Source organism: Drosophila teissieri, chromosome X (genome assembly GCF_016746235.2).
Source record: "Drosophila teissieri strain GT53w chromosome X, Prin_Dtei_1.1, whole genome shotgun sequence".
In the NCBI taxonomy this organism is placed as follows: Eukaryota; Metazoa; Arthropoda; class Insecta; order Diptera; family Drosophilidae; genus Drosophila; species Drosophila teissieri.
This window is the reverse complement of record NC_053034.1, coordinates 8,426,561-8,447,616: the sequence shown is the minus strand read 5'-3', so window position 1 is coordinate 8,447,616 and position 21,056 is coordinate 8,426,561. Positions and strand designations below refer to the sequence as shown.

The 21,056-nt window shown below is 42.9% G+C and overlaps 3 protein-coding genes across 4 annotated transcripts; 1 reads left to right on the top strand and 2 right to left on the bottom strand.

The window, feature by feature from the left end:
- Positions 1-5,832: 5,832 nt before the first annotated feature.
- On the bottom strand, positions 5,833-7,260 carry LOC122624489 (ryncolin-2). Its single transcript, XM_043804072.1, has 5 exons — positions 7,021-7,260; positions 6,904-6,950; positions 6,731-6,844; positions 6,101-6,670; positions 5,833-6,042 (listed from the first exon to the last, which is right to left on the bottom strand). The coding sequence occupies exons 1-5, from the start codon at positions 7,153-7,155 to the stop codon at positions 5,901-5,903; spliced, it is 1,008 nt and encodes a 335-aa protein (XP_043660007.1). The 5' UTR covers positions 7,156-7,260; the 3' UTR covers positions 5,833-5,900.
- A 463-nt stretch (positions 7,261-7,723) lies between these two features.
- Positions 7,724-9,222, top strand: LOC122624067 (microfibril-associated glycoprotein 4). The gene is made up of 4 exons (XM_043803500.1): positions 7,724-7,973; positions 8,093-8,277; positions 8,334-8,897; positions 8,955-9,222. Exons 1-4 carry the CDS (start codon positions 7,863-7,865, stop codon positions 9,094-9,096), a joined length of 1,002 nt encoding a protein of 333 aa, XP_043659435.1. The 5' UTR covers positions 7,724-7,862; the 3' UTR covers positions 9,097-9,222.
- LOC122624068 lies at positions 9,209-12,948 on the bottom strand. 2 transcript variants are annotated; one of them, XM_043803502.1, is made up of 3 exons: positions 12,789-12,948; positions 9,481-9,630; positions 9,209-9,370 (listed from the first exon to the last, which is right to left on the bottom strand). In XM_043803502.1, the coding sequence occupies exons 1-3, from the start codon at positions 12,945-12,947 to the stop codon at positions 9,209-9,211; spliced, it is 471 nt and encodes a 156-aa protein (XP_043659437.1). In that variant the 5' UTR covers position 12,948. The 2 variants fall into 2 exon arrangements, with proteins under 2 accessions (XP_043659437.1, XP_043659436.1); XM_043803501.1 differs by lacking the exons at positions 9,209-9,370; positions 9,481-9,630 and adding exons at positions 10,081-10,458; positions 10,531-10,620.
- Between the last annotated feature and the right edge of the window lie 8,108 nt (positions 12,949-21,056).

Here is a 21,056-nt window from a genome sequence, read left to right as displayed (position 1 = left end):
TTCTAATTTTTTTTTTTGGTTTTTTTTTGTCTTTTTTCTCCAAACATTTTAATTATGAGCGCACTTTTCAGCACCCCCGCCGCCCCCTGCCCTGCACCACCCACTTGTTGTTATTGTAAAACAAACGAAATGAACAAAGTCATATGTGAGCACGTATCCACAAGCCAAGGGTTAAAAAAAGGGGGGTGGTGGGGAAGGGGGGTGAAAAGAAAAGCGGACGGGCGATCGCCAAATGAAAAGTTAACCAAACGGACGGACATGTGGACCGCGCATTTTGCGGTTGCCTTTTCAAGGAGGGGCTAAAAGGGGGCTAAAAAGGGGGGCTAAAAAGGGGGTTAAAAAGGGCTAGAAAAGGGGCTAAAAAGGGGGTTAAAAGGAGGGGCTAAAAAGGGGGTTAAAAGGGGGTGCTGTTGTGGGGCAAAAGTCACCGGAGTAGGAGCAGTCTAAGCCAAAAGAAAGGCCAACTGCTGCTGATGATTGCGATGATGATGACGATGGCGATGGCGATGGCTATTATGGCCATGATGTTGGCCGCATTGTTGGCCAGCGGTAAAACATGGAATATACGCGCTAGTGATGGCAATAACAAAGTGCACAAGGAGCACAATAGAAGCTCTGTAAGTCCACAAATAGAATTAGAAAGCAAACAAATTTTCAATAGGAGTCATTTCAATCAATTTGCCATTTAAGAGACTCTTCTCAACTTGCTGTCATACCTTTGATACCTTGGAATAGAACCATTAACAAAAAGAATATAATTTGAAACAGACGTTTAAGTTGGTTTTTATTAAACTTAAATCCTTGCCACACACACACACACGCTCTCATCACTCACGGTGTCATCACTAAGCCAAGTGCATTGTTTGCCGGCTTGCAAGTGTCTATGTGTCTATGTGTGCGTGTGTGAGTGTGTGCGTGTGTGTGTGTGTGGACTTGTGTGTGTGTGACATGTTAACGACGGCGCTCAAATGACTTTTGTGCGGTTTAAAACCAAACCCAGAGTCGGAACCCTAACCTCAGCGGTGCGGCGGGGAGTGGTGGGGTGTTGTGACGAAACGGGGGAACCCCCATAGCCTCCTTAACCCTCTGAAGCCCCCCGCATGTTAACCCCACTGCTGGCGTCCCGTCATCATCGTCATTGCCATGGCCTCGCTCTTTCGCCTTGTTCACAGCAGCAGCAGCAGGAGCAGCATTTTTCAATTTTATGGTTTCCAGATGAAGTGCGTTCGACCGTAAGTAAATGCCGGGGAAGCCCCCTTTTTGGCCAAAACCCATCGCGTCAGCTGCAGCTGTCATTGTTTAGCTTTTTGCCCTCGCCGAGTGCACAAAAAATGGGAATTCCCCGCATCCTTTACTCTGTTTCTCCCAATTTTTCCTCACTTTTTTTGTATTTTTTCTCTCGCTTTTTTTGTATTTTTCCTCGCTTTTTTTGTATTTTTCCTCGCTTTTTTTTTGTATTTTTCCTCGCTTTTTTTGTATTTTTCCTAGCTTTTTTTTTGTTTTTCCTTGCTTTTTTTTTGTTTTTTGTTTGCAGCACACGCATAAAGTTGCATTTCTTTTTTGCGGCTTTTTGTTGTTGTTGCTTTTGTTTTGGTCTTTGGCACAGACTGCTTAGCCATTGGCCTGACCAATTTTTTCGGCTCTCTGTTGGCCATTTCGGTTCTTCTTTTAGCCGTTCTGCCAACCGAATCGTTATGAGTTATATATGGCACTCTTGGGCTGGGAAAATCGGGAGGATGTACGTATGTATGTATGTACATGCCATCCAGGTGAGCGGGAAGATTGAAACTAACTGAATTGCCCAAGCGGCTGTGAACATTTCGTTTTAATTAAGAGGCCACTCCGGCCAAAGAGAACACTACAGGAAAATAGCCAAAAAAAGGAAAAAAGAACAGGCTAAATAGAGGAAAATGGAGAGAATAGAGGGGAAAAGTCGGGGCCAGTTCCAGTTGATCCGTCAACTAATTGAAGCCAACTTTTAGGCTTCGCCGCCCAAAATGGAAGCTGCACGAAAAAATGGTCAACTGTTGAGCAATTATTTATTTATGGACAATATTTAGCTGGAAAACAAATTAAATCGCATTCATTAAATACCTGAACAAACAGTGTTTATGCGGAAAACATACTAATCTCTGCTGCACTCTGAACAATCATACCAATTATAATCATAACTATTACTATTGTCCTTTTTACATATAATTTTGAAAGGAAATTAAAGGTTCAACTCAAAGTTAAATCAATCATATTTCGAAAGCAAGCAAATATTAAATATATATTTCTTGCATTTTTTCTTTAACTGCACATACTTATTTCATATGCTAATCCCTTCTGAGCATTTCTGTTTTTGCTATTGGCACATATCTCCGGTTTTTCTGTTCGTTTGTTTTTCCGCTCGTTTTTACGTGGCTTAGCCACGCCCACCGTACGCCCCCATGACCCCAACTGACCCGGCTAACTGACCACACCTGCCGCCATTTGCGGTCCGCTGTAAATGCATTTTTAATGCATTTCATTCCGTTTTTGTTTCTCGTCGCTAAGAGCAAATGCACATTTAAATAAAATTTTATAGTTATGTCTATTTAAATATTGCAGTTGGCTGGCTGGTTGGTTGTTTGGTTGGTTGGTTGGTTGGCCAGCATAATTCTTAATGTAAATAAATCAGCGTCGGGGCTGCTGAGAAAAAAGTTTGCGTTCGCGTTTTGGCCAAATGCAAGTTTTCAAAGGCGTTGTCCGACAAATCTGGTCCATGCATCAGGGCTGACACTTTCCGTTGACTGCTGGATTTCGCTATTGCCTTTTTCGGTGAGTGGCAACAGCAATTGCACAACATAAACCAAATGGAATGGCAACAAACTGCACAAGGATAATGAATAGAAGGGGAAAAGAAAGTTGCAGGATTCGCAGCACATTTGGGTATTGCCACGCTATGGAAAATCTATTTCTGATTGTAATTTTAAAGAGATATAACGGCATGAGAAGTGCAGCTCAAAACATTTAAGTTATCATTCAAAATACATAACTGCAAAGCTAATAGAAGGCATTGCTGAAATCACCACTGCAATCACAGTACGAGTATTTTGAAGAGGAAATCAGTTTAATGGCAAAACAGCGTGATAAACGAGATAAAAGCCTTCTGCGAATTGCCTGAGGACAAACAGCTTTAACCCCTGAGCGCCCCTTTGGCAGCCCTTAACACGTTGACATCTCACGGGGCTGCTGCTCAGTTTGCGTTTTCTCGCTGTCAAGCTGCCTCCTGTTATTTGTTGCAATTTAAGTGACTTGGAATTGCAATTTATTGTTGCCGCTCTGAAGGGGAAAATCAGCCAGCATGCCCCCATTTTCCGCTTTTCACCCTATTCTTCTTCTTTTTTTCTCTTATTTTCTTCTGTTTTTTTTGGGCTGGAAATAAACAAGTTGGTCGAAAGGGAAAAGCGGGCGGGTGGGAAGCCAGAGAAATATGAGAATTTAGTGTAATGTTGTTTTTATTGCAACTTCATGTGCGGAATGCGTAGCAGGGCATTAAGCTGGTGTTGCATACACTTAGCCACCCTCTCAGGTTTAGAGGTTGTGGCAGGGCGGTGGGCGGATGGGGGATGGGCGTGGCGGAAAAGCCAAGTAAACTTGCCCCAAAGGACGATCAAGTGACGATATCCGTTTGCTTGGATTCCCTCCTAGATTATTCTATACAATTGGTGTTTAAATTCAGAAACTATCAGTTTGTTTTATTGTTAATAACAAGAAGAGTTCACAAACAGCCCAAAGGGATGCAAAATCACATCTACAATGGCCACAGAAAAAGTAAAAAGTCCACATGCCTTGGCCATTCGAATTTGATTGTCCTTTGACCCGAGTCCTTTGTCCCCATTCCTCGCTGCGCCCCCCGAAAGCGATATTGTAAATTTCTTTATATTTGTCAAGCCAATTGAAAAGTTTGCGGCAACTTTGTGTTGATTTAACACCCCCAGCAGCACACACACACAAACACACATAAGACAAGAAAGTCGCAAGGCTGGCTGTCTTTTGCGTCAATGAAGAGAAGGGAAAGTTTGCCGGGCAGGACATAAATAAAGAAATTGTATGGTAAATGGTGGTCGGCAAGGAAAGCAACGTGGAAATAATGCCGAAACAAGTTGGGGGGGAATTATTTGAAAAGAATGCGATGTGAAACAATGAGGTGGCTGGGGATCAAAATTGGTGGCTCAAATCCTGGCGGGTGGGTGGTGTGGTAGGTGGTTGGTGGTCGGTGGTGGTGCCAAGTGACCACACAGTGATTTACGCTCATGAAATTGAGTTGTGGCGCAAATTATTTATGAACAAAGCGCACACACAGGAATAACAAACAACGGCAAACGGCGAACGGCGAACGAGGATTGTAATGCCCTGGGTCCAGGACAATATGCAGTTTGTGGAATCGGTATCGAAGTCCTTCCCCAGAGGAATGTCCCTTCTGCGGACAGCTTTGAGCAGTAGACTCTGGGACGCCGGGACTCCAGGACACAAGGACACCAGGACAGCAGGACACCAGGACAGCAGGACAGCAGGATACCAGGACAGCCGGACTACGGCCAAAGTTTTTGCGCCCCGAAAATAATTTATTAGCGGCAAACGAGCAAAAGTTTTATGAAAATTCAAAAAACACAAGAACACAAACGGGAGGAAAACAGGAATAAAAATACAAAAAAAAACAGGAAAAAAGAAAACACAATCGAAACAAAGGCCAAACAAGTGCTAGTTGAAGTTGAGGTGGAAGAAGTTGATGAAGTAGCTCCGGCACCCTCGGCCAACATTTCATTGTCAGTTGAGTTTTGCGGAATCGTGCGCTTTGTTTAATATTTTCAGACTCTGTCAAAAAGTTCGAGACTCTAGGTATTTCGAGTGAGCAAATTTATTTACTATCATGTCGGCCAATGAGCCGGCAAAATGTTGGGTGTATTTACGATCTAGAAGAGGCTATTTCAGCTTCTTATAACTTGGAAAATATTTGCATATTTCAATAAAACTTCCACTGTTTTACTTTAGATTTTCCCAACCGCAACATTTCAGTTTCCTCTAAACTTATTATCGTGCAACTGAATTAATGTGGGAGTTCAATAGGCAATAAATTAAATTACTTAATTACTTAATTATACAACTATACATGTATTTATTAATCACAAATAGAGTATTTTCCGGTCGTCGTGCGCACAGGCATCTCAAGTTTTTCTTGTTATTTATTGAATTTGGCACACAATTGCACAGGAGCTTATTTGCCCCTGTCTTTATCCTGAAAGTCCTACTCGCATTCAATTGCTGCGCCGGAAATTTATGAAATTTATTCTGGGCGTTCGACGTCAAAGTTTTCCCATACTCGTATTTCTTGAGATACACCAGAAGTGGAGTGAGGGGGGGGAATAAGGGGGAAGCACGGCGCGTGAGGTGGCAATGACAGTCGCATTACGCATACGCCCCGTTCTCCAGCGGTTATTACGTATACGCAGTGCGGGCCGTTCGATATCATTAGCATTGGGAAATGCATATGGAAACCAGCTCATTTTCACTGTGTGTGCTTATTTTTAGAGAAAACAACTTCCGTTGCTTAGCAATGCCCCCGCCCCCGCCACCACCCCCTTTTATTCGCTTTGTATGCAAATGAGCAGAACGCAAAATTTCTCATGATAATATGCCATTAATGAGCAGCATTATTTCCCTATCACACACACTCGCTTCCATGTGCTGCTGTATGTGTGGGCGTTGCGTATTGTACACCGATTAATTGGACATCGCTTAATGCGAAATATATAAATTAATTGCAATAATTGAAAACCGTTTGCAATCATCCCAGCAGAGCAGCAATTATTAAATAATCGACATTTATTGTTTACTCTATGCCTGAGGAGTCTTTGTGATTGAGCTGCTGTTTACTACCGCTTCTTGAGCGGACGAATGAGCATGCGAACGTAGCTGAGCGAGCCAGTGGGTCCTGGCAGGAAGGTCTTCCACAGGATGCCCTTGAAGTAGCCAATCTCCTGGCCGTACTTCGACTGGAAGGTGCCAAACAAGTTGCTGCAACGATTCGATGGTCGTGGCTTTAATCTAATATAATAATATAATATCTACTCACCTCTCGAAGCACTCCCTGCCATACCACCAGGCGCCGGCGTGTGTCCTGGCGCAGTTCTGCCCGTTGTCGTCGTTGTCCTGATCGAAGGTGGTGAACTTCTTGCCCGCATGATAGCGCAGCGAGTCGCCAGCATCTCCCTTATAGGCACCCAGTACGTACAGCAGATACTTCTCCGATTCACTGCCAATACTGAAGTGATCGTACAGCGCGAAGCGCTCCTCTCCACCCTTCTTCCTCATTATGATGAGCAGCTCGTGGTGCTCGCTGTTGGTCAGGCTATGCAGCTTGTCCAGTCCGATGAAGAACTCCGCGTTCAGAGCCCCAAAACCGGACTTGTAGTTCTGCCAATCCTTGTTGAAGTCCTCGCTGCCATCGAACCGATAGGCGATCACCATCCAGCCGCCATCTCGCACCTTCTGGTCGCAGCTCGCGAAGAAGGGCTCCGCATCTGGAGCAATCCTGATCCTCACCTGGCCGTGCTTCTCGTCGTGGCAATTGCGGGGCGTATCGTCGGTGGGCGTGGCCAGCGCCAGCGGAAAGCTCTGCACACTGGCTGGCAATGGGCGAAGTCTTCAAATGATGATGGAATTTATACATTAACTACATTATTTGCTAACTTTCTGAACTTACAATCTGGTTGAAATGGGTATGCCGGTGCCCTGAACTTTATACTCCTCAATGAGTCCCTGCAGCTCATTAAGCTCGGTTTTAAGCGATTGCAGCTCATCTGTCATGGATTGTACACTAAGAAATGCAACTCTATTACAATACAAACTGTGTAATCACCTTTTAAGAGGACTCACCGTGCTGCTAGGCCAGCCAAAGTGCTCACTGGACAGCTGGCAGTACCCTGCAAAATAAAGGAAGGGTATGCAAAAGTGAGTAAAGCCTCCATGGGGCGGCTCCATCGCCATACACACATTTTCAGCCAGCAAATAGGGCTCCGCCGAGTTTCTCATTATGACGGAAAAGTGTTTTCCTGCCAAGTTGCTGGTGGCATTTGTGGTGGTGGTGCTGAGGCAGGCCAATGCCGTGACGAGCGCCTCCAGCGCCATCGCGATTTAATTATATATATTCACTGCTACTCCGACGTGTGTACGTGTCTTCGGATTCCAGGCTGAAAACGATGCCAGCGAATGCAACGCAGTTGCAACTGCGGGACTGGGCAACTGACTAAGCAAGTTGGCTCACTAGCTCACTGGATTAGTTACTAGTCGCTCGGTGGCTGATTGGAGATGCCACAAAAGTCACTAGTCGTGCATCGCAGTGATCACAGTGATGGGAAGATCGCGATCACGACTAAGTCACACATGCCTAAATGGCATCAAATTTAGTGCAAATCCATGGCTAAAATATGGGTTATATTTTTGTATAATTTTAATATTATTCGTTGTATTGTTTGAAGCTAACATCACAACGTCTTAATTATAACTGCAAGTAAGTAAGATATAATAAAGCTTTATATTTTCTCTGCGTGTACTTTTGAGTGTTGTGAACGTGCGAACATGCAGTGATTGGTTGAGAAAGCACTGCCCAACACTGACTGCTCACTTGCTGCTTAGCATACTGGTTTTCCAATGCGATGCACGCAACGTGTACAGCTAATCAATCGAGTGACCTTTGTTTCAATTCACACTTGCACTGCGCCTCAGCTCAGCACTTGATGTTCAGCTAGTTAGTGCGGCTTAGTTAGTTAGTTAGTTAGTTAGTCGGCCAGTTAGTTAGCTAGTTGCAAAGTTGGTCAGTGATCGAAAGTGGCAAAATGTCGCAGGTACTGCAGCTGGATGCCTTGGTCATGGCCATGGCCTGTCTATCCACCACACAGACGGATCTGGGCGGAGGACTGATGGTGCCGCCCTCCTTGGAAAATGCGGTCAGTTGGGAAATCATCTACAGTTCAAAGTCTGCGATTGTAGTACAAAAACAGAGCTAGCTTTTTACGTATTACAAGCGATGCGTACAGTAAGTCTCAACATGTTTGTTTGGTTTTAGAGCTCCAGCAGCTGTCCAGTTTCGGCTTTAAGTGGTCTTACCACGCGGATGCAGTCGCTCCACAACGAAATAGCCAGTGTGAAGGAGCAGATAGGCAGCCTCCAGGAGCAGTTGGTGGATCTGCGGAGAGCGGGAAGTGCACCGGTGGTGGGACTGGCCTCACCCAATGCACTGGCATCTCGATTGTAGGTATAGTTGCTCCTCTTCCTGTGTGATAATCTGAGTCTTCCACCCCTGACAGCCTGGATATTGAGCCACAACTGCTGGCCAATGGTGGTGCAGTGGCAACCACTCCAACCACTCCGGCCAACTGCCTGAAGCAGCAGCACGGAGTGGTGCGCATACGACCCCGCTCGAATGTGGAGCCCTTCTTCGTGTTCTGCGATCAGAAGGTGAGGAATGGTGGTTGGACCATGGTGGTGAATCGTTACGATGGCAGCGAGGACTTCAATCGCAAGTGGGCGGATTACCAGATTGGTTTCGGCCCACTGACCACCGAGTTCTTCATCGGATTGGACAAGCTGCATCAGATTACCAGCAGCGACAACTACGAGCTGTTGGTGCAGCTGCAGAATCGAAAGCAGGAGCTGAGATATGGGATTTACGATCACTTCAGCATCGGCAGCGAATCGGAGCAGTATCGCCTGAATGTCCTGGGCAATTTCCAGGGCGATGCGGCGGATGCACTGCGTGAGCACACGGGAAAGAAATTCAGCACCCACGATCGGGATAACGATGAAAGTGAGCAGAACTGCGCGGCGCAGCAGTCGGGTGCTTTTTGGTATGGCGCCTCCTGCAATCTTAGGTGCGTAGTTCTATCATTTAAACATATATTATTGGTATATAATTTATTATCCTATAGCAACCCCTTTGGCCTGTATCAACGGCTTCTGGAGCGGGATGTGGATGGCTTTAAGGGCATTCTGTGGCGCGGTTTCCTGGACGGACCCAAAGGTTCGCTGAAAATAGTTCGCATGATGGTTCGACCACGCGCCAGTTCATAAATAGGTAACTTTATTGGCTACACCAGTCACAAATTAGCAAAACACCCAACAGGTTAAAAACACAAACAAAAAAAAAAACTAATGTTAAAATTAATAACAAAATAAATGCTATTTAGACTTCGTTGAGCTTGTCAGTCTCCTCGGTGGTTGTGGTGGTGCGAGCGGTGGTGCTGGTGGTGGTGGTGGTGGGATCCTCAGATCCTTTGACCACCAGGGCATCTCCGAAAACTGGCTTGAAGAAGAGCACAAAGCGGGAGTAGCGACGAGCGGAGTTCTGTAAATATATGCATGTAAAACAAATATAAAGCAAAAGCGTATTTGATTCAAAATAACCCCTATGAGCAGCCTGTAAAGCCATATTAGAACTATATAGTAACTACTTACCAAAATCAGTCGAGATAGCGACTTTGAGATATTGGTGACCGTCAGCAGGGATTTGTTCAACAGTTCCGAGGGAAGTTCCAGGGAGGCATCGCTCATGATGTCGGCGGCGTCACTGAGATCCTTGCCCCCCGCCCGGCGACGTCTCTTGGTCTGGCAAATATATAGAGAAACAAATGGATAAATATACGGATGAACCATGTGAGGGAGCAGCTGAGGGCATCCAAAATCCGATTCAAAAATCCAATATCCAAAAACCCCAGAAGGCAAGGCCAAGCCCCGAACTTTTGAATTGAAACTAGGTGCGTGTTGTATTGGTTTTCTGTTTTCGGTTTTATTCGCTTTTGCAGTGTCGTGAATTTCTCTATATGTATATATATATTTGTTTATGCCGAATATTTACAAACATGAAACTTAACTAGGGTGTAAAACAAAAAAAAATAAAAACGATTGGAGCGAGGGGCTTGGAAATTCAACAAAGATGCCGATGGATGTGGGTGGAAACGAATAGGGATTCGAATAGGAAGGATACAACGATAAATTACAGCTCTCATTAGTTGGCTTGTTGGATCGCTGGTGGGTGTGGGAGTAACCTTCTAGTATCTAGTAGCCCGCCTCATCGGAATCGGGAGCAGGTGTCGTCACGCCGGCGATGCCATTCACGCCGCCAGTGGATCCCTGCAGGATGGGTCCCGAGAAGCTGAGGAACTTGGACACCACATTGCCCAGTCCGGCGTTCGCATTGCCGCCGCCCGACGAGGAGCCGCTGAAGGCGGTGATCGTGGTCAGCACACCGGTGGTCAGGTCATTGGCAATGTTGCCAATCGAACGGATCTTGGGCGACACCACGGCGGTGATCAGGGTCTGGAAATCCTTGATGGGCACCGGCGACTTGATGTCCCACTGCTTGTTCTTCTCGATGTTCGATCGGTCCAGCTGCTCGATCACCCGCGTCTTTGTGTCCAGGAAGTTGTCGATTTTCTACATATATTTTTATTCATAATTTACATATATATATTTTTTTGCATTATTTTAGGCATATGAAATACTCACGCCAAACACAAAACCGAGCACTGCGTTCTTAGCCTCGAATGTGGCATCGGGCAGTTTTCGTTTGTTGCGCTCCTGGACACCTAACACCTCCTGGAAATGGATATCGAAGTGGAAAATGCAGGATCACCCAAGGATTAGAGGAGTACTTGAGTAACTTGAGGCAATCTACCAATCTTCCCCTGAGTCACACACCAATAAACTTCTTTTACGATCTCTAACTAAACATATAGTATATTAACATTTTTCCCTGTCATTTTTTATCACGCCTAATTGCCGATCTTGGATTTTCGGACTTGTGTGGCTTTAATCGATTGGGTTCTTTGCCTAATTACAGCTCTTTGAGTGCCGCCAGCACTGACTTCAAGTTTAATTGCCGCCAAAGAGCGGGCAAAAAGCACTCGACACTGGCGGCCAGTTAGACTTGACCCAATTTTCGTAGAAGACGTAGAAAAAAAAAGCACTCATGAAGTACACACCACACATACATAAGTAATTATATCACTGGTGGACTTGGGGACCTTCGGTCATTCTAAGCCGCTGTCTATCGCTGTATCTCTGGCACTTTCGGACTGCTTCTCGATCGATCCGAGCTGGTCCAAGGCACTTAAAATTCACCTCGTCATTCGGTCATATACTCGTAAATATGCACCTCAATATCGCAGCCGAAATCAACTCATTTCCAACCCAAACGCATAATCCAAACCTATAGGAATTGAATTTCCAAACGAACTGGGATCAAAGTACATTGCACTACTACCTGCAATTATACTACCTTTTTATTACTGGCCCTCTTAAAAAGTTATGAAATACTGTGATTGACTGTGATTTGAATTTGTAAACTGCAATAAAGTGCCTAAATAAATTCTATAAATCATTCGTGCACTTTAGTGGATACTAACTGTCTCCAAAACTAAGCTAACGACACACTCAATCAGCAAGAAAACGTTTAACATTAATTCGCCTTTAGCCCTCGGATTTTGATCGCAAGTAATGTCTTGAGAATTGTGCAATTCACTTGGCGTTTTCGGTTCATTGTTCTGCCATTCTCCCTCTTGAATGTTTTTTTTTTGTTTTTTTTTTTCATTTGAGAGTGGCCGACAGAAAATCGCTTGGAGCAGCCCACATGGACCATATTTTTTGGTTTTCGAGAAGCTAAACAACTAGGCGATTTATTAGTTTAACAAAACGCTAAACACATTACGCTCCACACCTCTACTGTATATGCCTTTTGTTTTTGTCCGCTGAAGTGACAAACAAAAAGCGTGAGCTATGATTTATATAGAGCAAAATCAGGTCAGTTGTTGAAAGCTGAACGAGCGGTTGAACGAAGGGATTTACAACGAGTTTAACTGCTACTCGAATGGAAAAGTGGAAAACTGTGAGCAGCGCCGTGTAAATGCTTCATTTTTAGCTAAGCTTTAGTTAATAAAATGATCCCATATTATTTATTATTTATAACATGTACTTTATCCTTTTGGTTGTTCAGCAAATTGATTTGAAGTCTGCTTTTAACTTTTTACAGCCCCTCTTATTTGCATTTTCTCAAATTTCCCAAGCAATTGCCTCAAATCCAATGCTTTTCACTACGAATGGTTGAATCAATCAAGACGAAGAAATAAGTAAATATATGAACCAACTTTCGGAGGCGCGGAAATGTTTCACAATTCATGCGCATAGGAGGAAGCGAGAGAAGAAGAGGTGATGAGCCATGAAGAAGCCACACTATACCCCTATACCCCTCTCTTTCTGTCCACATGAGGCCATCTCTTTTTGGCCAAGGCGTTGGCTTTGATTTTTTGGGGTTTTCAGTTTTCGGTTTTCGGTTTTGGCTTTTGGAATGGTTTTGAAATGTTAACGTAGGTCGTTAACAAGTTTTGTCGCCATCAAGGTCGTCTGGTCGACGTCGTCGAATGGCCAACGAATTTTGAATTGAATTTGGCTTTAAACCAGGCTTTAAACTCTTTGCATTTTGCCCGATTTGCATACGCGCGGTTGGGGCCAGAAAATTGCCCAGAAGTCGGTTCAATGCACCGCAAAATTAGCAGCTTGCATAACGGGCAACAAAAAAAAACATAAAAAAACGTTTAAAATGTGCAACAACAGAGAGCGAGAGAGCGGGAAAATTGTACTTTCACGCCAGGAGACAATCAACAATCAACAATCAAGTTTTCGGACTCGAAATGTTTGCCAATTTCCTTGTTTGGGTCTTTGGATTTTTCTCGAAGGGATTTTTGGATGCTACTGGTGTGTTATGTTACCTCTGCATTGATGGGATTCAAGTCGGGATCGCTGGTATCCTGGAAGCCCGCCTCCAGTTCCGAATTTGTTTGCTGCGGAGCGGGATAGCCCAGCGATGGCGATAGCAGTGCCGATAGCAGGGCCATCGATAGTAACAAACGGCTGCTGGTGAACTGCATAGTTGGTTTCTGCAAGCGAACAAAATATTGATTATTGATTATTTGCAGTGGAAAATTTTCGTTGATTTTGTATAGGAAAGGTGTTGTTTTGTACCGCAAAAATGAACACACAGAAAATGACAGAAAAAAAACGTAAATAAATGTAAACTTTTGTGGCAAGTGCTGTCGTTTTTTTTTTGTTGTCGTGTGGATGCCGCGCCGCCAGATACGCGATACTAGCACGTTCACTAACTTTAAGCAAATGACTGCGGACGAAAGTTACTTCAATGATTTAGCAGTGGCCAAAAAATCGGTTACACAGCCCACGGCGCATGCGCAGAGCTTTTTGTTTAGCGCCGCTGCGCAGTCCACTCAAAATATCCAGCGCACAAAAAATCCCAGACGAAACGAACGCAATCCGCCAGCCAAATTGAATTTTATTGCCGCCCGATTCGTAAATTCGTGGATTCGTGGATTCATGGATACCTTTGGATACGTTGGTTGGATTCGTTGGTCGTTGGTCGTGTTGCTGGATGCAAGACGTCGACGGCGACGCTGGCAGCGATTCGAGCGGAACGCCGGCGCAAAAAACACGTTTTCGAGCGGCTTTGAGCGCAAATTCGAACGGAAAGCGCTCAATAAAGTGCAAAACCAGCCGGAGCTGGAGCTGGAGCTGGAGATGTTAAGTCACCGGTGTTGTTGTGCCTTGTTAATGGTGTTTCTGCAATGCGCTTTTAATTTGTACTCTTTGGCTTTCAATTAAGGCACACACACTCGCACACACATGCAAAAGATAGGCACAAGTCGGTCATACGCTGCGTATGCGCAATGTGCATTCTTAAGCACTTCTTTCGATTCCAAGTGGTTATACAAGGGATCTACACCCTTCCACTCAGCAATTCAATTAATTTCCCTAAAAAGTGTTAATGATAGTAATCAGCTACCTAAAAATGTTATTCTTTCATCTTCATGATTACTATTGGCCCAGTTATGATAAAATGCCCATAGAAATCCTTTCATTTTAGCTAAAATCAGTTTTTTCTCATTTTCGCCATATTATATTCACTTTTTTAGCCACAACTTTAAAAGTAATTGTCTGAATATCGAATGCCATATTTCGTTGCGCTCGTATTTAAATTTCCTATCAAAATGTAACAAAAAATGTGATTCCTTTTTTTTTGGCTATTTCTTGCGAATTTTGATGATGTTACCCCTTAAAGAAAATGCAAAAATTGAGACAGAATTTATTTTCCCTAATTGCCACCAAAAGTGATTGGGATCTTTAGCATTGGTAAGGAGCTTTAAAAAACAGTCATTCTTTGGGCTAAATGATCATTTTCTGCAGAGTTATGATGAAAGTTACTTAAAAAATATTAAAAGTAAATATTAAGGGGAATATGAGAGTCGAGGCACTCGGCACACGGCGTTCCTTCTGGTTTTCCTTTGAATGGAAAAAAGCCACTACCCTTGACCCTAACATTGACTAAGAATTTAACCGCAGCTGGATTTTCTAGTAAATCGGACTGAAATGCCTATGTTAAATCGCATGTTAATGCGCGATTTGTGCGATTAATAATCAGCATAAATTAAACGTATTTATGGCTAGAAGTAAAATGTCGTTGGCTGGAGAACAAAAAACGAACTCAACGCAACGCAACGCAACGCAGCGATTCCAAACGAAAAGAATACAAGCTAAAGATTAAAGATACTTTAATCAAGTCGCTTGCCTTCGAACGCCAGAGGGAGACCGATAAATTGGAGTCAAAGTGCGCGTATCGAATTCAGACGAAACCAAATAACTAGAATTGCATGTCGAGTGCACCTACTGCACTCCAATGCGATTCAATCGTATCTGATACGTTACGATACGATACGATACGATATGATACAATATGATACAATACGATACGATACAAACCGATATGATCCGATACGATCCAAATCGAAATGCTGGCCTGCCGCTGCATGCATGTATAATTAGTCTGATTTCGAAACAACAATTAACTAAATAAATCACTTTCAATTGGAATTGAATCGTATTCGTATTCGTATTAAATCGAATCGAATTAAATCGAAGAAGTTGATTGAGTCAATTTTTAGATTTAAATTGGATTTCAAGCGAAGTTATCATCTGCACTTGACTTTAGCATGTTTATTATGTTTCCCATGCAAATCCCGATTTATTGAGCAATTTTCGGATTTTTGTCAAGCAAATTGCTTATGTCACGCGATATCACACTCAAGAATATTCAAAGATCAATTAGGTATATTTTATAAATAACTTTTAATGAATTTCTAAGCTTAAAAGTCTTGATTTATTAGGCTAAATCCTCCAAAACCGGCTCGCATGTTTTTATCGAAAATTTTCCATAATTTCCAGTTTTAATATACGAAAAGGAAAAGGATTATCGTGATCCTTGGGCAGATCCTCTGCAATTAGTGCGTCTGCCTCTCATTTAATTGCAAATGTCACTGGCAATTGCTGGCTGCTTGGGAAACCTTTCTAATTAACCCCTGACAGCGGCCAGTGACCAGTGGCCAGTGGGCACTTAACCCGTTTTCGCCGTAATTTGCTTATCAATGTGTTGACTTAATCAACGCCCTGGCTCAAGGTCATCTGGGTCGTTTGCCCGAACGGGACCGAAACATAATCCTTAATTGACATGAAGAGGTGCTGGCCATGCTTTTATTTTGCATGTAGCTCTAGTTTTATTTCACATTTCATGTGACGACAGACGACAGACGAGCGAGGGGCCCAGATAAAGCAAAATTAATGCGCGCATCCGTTGAAATGACAAATAAAAAAATAAAAAATAAAATGTAAAAATGTACAAATTTCAGCAACGAAACCGCAAAAACCCAAAATGCAAAGTGCACGCTCGACTGTCAGCGTTTTTGTGGGTCACAAGGTCGGACGGAAGATGTCTCTTTAGAGGCCTCCACCTGCAACTCCATCTCCATCTTCATCTCCATCTACACCTTCATCTCAACATCCACAGCCACATCCACAGCCACATCTGGGTATCTTTTTATACACATTTTTTACAGATCGCAGCCGCAGACGCAGAACCTGTGCCCAGTGCATGCTCGAGTGCCTCTTACTTTGTGGCCTTAGCTAAATGAACTTTCAATTTTCTTGTCACAGCACGAAGAAGCCCTTGAAGATGTTTTCCGAAAACAAAAGCCACATTCTGACCCATTTCGGTAGGCTTACGAGTGTGTGTGTGTTATATCAGTTAACACAGCTACTGCATTGGATACTTGTTAACTTGAATTAAACTCATATATTCAGTTCAAACATATTCACATCGGCAATGAAATCAAAATAATACCCTTAGTAATTCAATAAATAAATATATAAATAATTCGAAGTGTATTTCAACTGTTTAATTTGACAATATTTGATGTCGCTTTCATGTTTTCAATTACAAAACAATCACTGCAGATCTGCATGTCAAAAGATCCGGCCACTTGTTCTGCCTAATTTGGCAGCTCAATTGGCAAATTATCCATGAAAATTCAATTGCTACTTGTTGCCGTTGAGGCGCCTCAATTAGAACGCTATAATTGCTGGCCAGCCCCGACACTTCGTCAGTTTGCCAGTTTGTCAGTTTGCCAGTGAGTCAATCTGACAGTCTGTCCATCAGCGGTTGCAGCGCGTGTCATAATGTTTATGACAGAAAACCGACAACAGAAAACCGCCAACAGAAAACCAGAAAAAATACAGGCGCTCTTGGTGTCTTGGTTTTTATTCAAAGCAATCTGGCAGAAAACATGCCGTTTTTGGCCTGGCCAAGACCCCAAAAGCGCCCCAAATCCTTGCCCCCTGAACCCAAGTGACTCTATTTACAACAACCAGATCTTCATTGCATTTCCAGTTTCGCCTTTTGGTTACAGTTGTCAGTTTGTTGTGTGTTTAGTTTTCATTTTTTTTTTTTTTCTAAAGTTTAGTTGTCGCGTCGAAAATGTCAGGGGCCAAAATAGTGGGGCAGACGCATTAAATCTGTACTAACACCAGTGGCAACTTGTTGTTTTCTGGAAGTGGCTATATAGCATATCCCATATAGCATGTAGCATATAGCATATAACATATCCCATATAGCATATAGCATATAGCAAGTAGCATGTAGCATGTAGCATATAGCACATAGCATGTAGCATGTAGCATATAGCATAATACCCTTAGCTTCCATGTCGGGGCATAATTTGGCATTGCCCAACTGGCGGGGGGTTGTCATTATGCAACGGTTGTCATTGTGCATTATGCGCTAGCTGCAATTTTTTGTTATTTTTGTAACTTTGCTCAGTTTTGGGCCACGGCATTAATGTCACCTGCTCATCGCTGTTCTGGCCACGATGACTCCGCTAAGTGCACGCAGGAAAAACCAACCAAAAAAAATAATAAAAATAATAATAAAATAAAAATGAATATGGAAATGAATGGATAGAAATAGGAAAACGGGTAACAGGTCCATTTGCGAGTGACCACTTAGACGGCGAAACTTGGGAGTTACTAGCGGTCATAACCATTAACCATTAACCATTTCATTTGGAGCCGAGAGCGCGGCTCGTTAACCAGGTGGAGGAGGAGGAGCCACCACCACTCGATTCCGCATCCAATTCCATCTATGTAATGTATTCGACTCCGCCGCCGCAATGGGCCTCTAATGAACTGCTGATGGCTTTGCGCAAGTGTTTTACTGCCACTCCATTTGACATTCGACATTTGACCAAGGGAAATTTCATGGGACTAGGATAACTGGTAACTTATTAATAAAGCTGTCAAATATAGCAAAATAAATACATTTGTGCCCCTTATGAACAAGATATATATATTTACAAAACCAATCACTAAACAATAGGACGTCTGGCCAAAGAATGGATATACATCCAATTCCTAAAAGTGACAGTAAGCTTAGCAAACCCCACGATGATTTGCTCCACAAATGCAATGCTCTAATGGAAAAATAATAATAAAGTTAATTTGGTTTATATTAAGAGCGTGTGTAACATAAGCCAATCCTTCACTTTAAGAGTGCTTTGTTTTGTGCCCAATAGCCGGGTCGAATTTAATTGGAAAAGGCGTTGCCGACAGACTAAATGCCTGACCGACCATTCACTGAGAACTCAGGCTGAGAATTAGTTTTAGAATCGGACAAACGAACTTTGTTCTTGGCCAGGCGAAAATGATTCGTTTGATTCTGCGCAAAGGTTGACGGAGATTCAGATGCTGGTGTGTCAGATTCAGGTGGCGTTTGTTTGTTTGTTCAGCAATTAATGTAATTATAGTATTAATAAATCTCGCCACTGGCGGCCGGCGAAGGTCGATCCATAATAATATCATTTTGGCATTAGACACATACATACATACATATTTTGAAAGGCATTTCAAATCTGATCACTTTGCTTAATTGCCGTGCAGAACTTAGTGCGGTTAAATGAGGCGTAAATTGGAAATCACTTCTAACGCTAAACGAAAATGCCAGCGGCTTATGAAATTGCCAAGCAAATAAAGCTCAAGAGTATCAGGCATATTTTATAATAGGAAAAAAACACACAAACATCGGTAATAACATAAACAGTCATTCATAAGCCCAGATCCGCATCGACATATAATTTACTGCCCAGGGAAAATATGATCATAAAAAATGTGTGAATATTCGTATAATACAAGATGTGCGATACGGACTTTAACGCTCATAATTGAAACATAAACCCACAACACACAACACACCACTCGGTGTGGATAAGAAATTTCCAGATTTGCATAATAATCGGCCCACAAAAAAAATCTTTATAAAAGGGGGCATTGTTTTACGGTCATTTACAATAAGTTTCTACGCTTTTCGATATCGGGTTGCCACAATCGATTTGCATAACTCTCCCGAAACGAGCGCACAATGTGGAGCGTCCTCTGGTCAATAAACTTAATGACCGACTTAGATATGACACCTGCATATATACGATATAGTTTTGTTTATCTAGAGACGCCCCCTCGCCGGTTTGCCTTCGGCGGATTTCCAGCTCGACTGCTCCACTTTCATGGCGTTCACTTTCGCTTTTTCTCTCGTCTTCGACTTTATTTATTTATCTTTTTTGCTTTTTGTTTCTTCTTTGCCCCTTTGCTATCATCGCGGACTTTTGTTATTGCTTCTGGCTTATGGGTTATGGCTTAGAGCTGATGGCTTTTAGCTTTTGGCCCAAAGCGCGTTGATGGCTGCACTGGCTGCTGTATCTTGGGCTGCGGCTTATCTGGCCAGAGCCATCGATTCGACCAACGACCAACGACCTTGAGACCGTTACCGGTTACTTTGGGCCAGGCCACTCTTGCATGGCCCAGACAAGTTGTGTGGTTTTTTTTCTGCTCTTTTATTGTTTGAGTGTATTTTCAGCTTCGACTCTGGTTCATCCTCAATCATGGCAGCGAGCAGGGGTCAGTCCAAAAGTGAGTAGTAGGTTACCAGGTAGTTAACCCCGAAAATGCAAAGAAATTTTAAAAAGAGTTAAGAGTGAAAACAGGGAATATCCCCCTTTTCAATATATATTTGTATAATTAATAAAGCTATTTAACGAATCAATGCTTTGAATGTTGAAGACAAAATATGATATATGATATATATGAAATATGAAGACAAGGCATGATGATATGGTCAACAATCAATATGATATACTAAACACAAAGGCTTCCGTCATAGGGGAACAATAAAACTCTCCCTTTTTTCAAGCGATTGGTTAAGCTTTTGTTAATTGATTTATGAAGCAATTAACGCGTTTGAGTCTTCACTTTTGCATTGTTGACGTCGGCGCTGTTGCCAAATTTCGGTAGCCAAAGCGATTAATGGACGAGCGCTAATCAATAGCCCCTCTCTTCAATCCCCCCTCTCTCCCCCCCCCTCTCCCCCATCGACAGCCCCCCGCAGTGTTGTTTGCTTTTGGAACAGACCTGACCTATGCCAGCATTTGCCGTTGAGGCTTAGCCCAGTTAGCAAGTTCGTTGCCTAAGTCTTTCGTTTGACACACATATTGAGCTGGGATTGTGGCTTATTCCCCTCTTTTTTTTTTGGCTTTCAACCGCCTTATATACATACATACATACTCACCCGAAATATAATAAAATGTGAATGCGGTTGGCCAAACTTAATTGCAATGCGAACTCTCCGAAGCACCCAAATTTATTTAATTGAGTTCATAAACAATTTCAAAATGCAAATAAACCAGCACAAACACTGCGCACACAAAGAAAAAAAAAAAACAGAAGACACAAAACAATAAACACTAGCTGAGGTTTTTCAAATTAAAAACGCGACAACTAAACGGCCCGCAAAATGTCACTTTGTCTTGTGAAAGATTCACGCATAACTGAAAACTGAAACTCGTTGCTAAAAAAATATTCAGCCCACTTCAAGAAATCAAGAGAAAGATAGTGACAGCGAGAGAGAGACAGAGAGAGAGAGTGAGAGAGAGGGACAGAGAGGGCGGAAGAGAGAGCGAGAGAGTCAGAGAAAGCACCAGAAGTAAACAAGTGAACGCATTTTAATGAAACCTGTAATCAGTAGAAAGTGACACAATGCCCGCTCCATTGGCCAAGCCACCAAGTAGTTGGCCCACGAAGAAAGGTTCGCGGAAAGCACTGGGAAAAATGGGGAGAGAGAACTGCTTGAGAGTTAAGTGGAACCATGGAAAGATATCATAACTATTTCATTTAAATAAAATTTTATTAAAGCATAGCTGAATGTATTTAAAACGAATTCTTTAAGCGAAACACCAGTACTTCCTTAACTTTAGTTTTAGGAAATAGGCACCCACCCAAGTTACACAGTTTTTACTTCCGCTCATTGCGAACTTTCGCTTTCGGCGTTTCCATCCAGTGATTTGCCCCACCGCATCCTTGGGGGAGTGGCGCATCGCAGTGGATCTCTTGCATCAGCCGCTGTCCAAGTTGTTACGCCACCTGATTTAGAGCCCCTCTTTTACGCTTTCTTAGCTGCCCAAGTGACCAACAAGTCTTTCTCCTCACTTCTCTATTTATTTCGTTTACAAACTAGCAAAAAAATAAAAAAAAAACAATTGGGTTTAACACAAACGATTTTAACTATTAAGTAACTATGATTATGCGTTGACTAAAGCTGG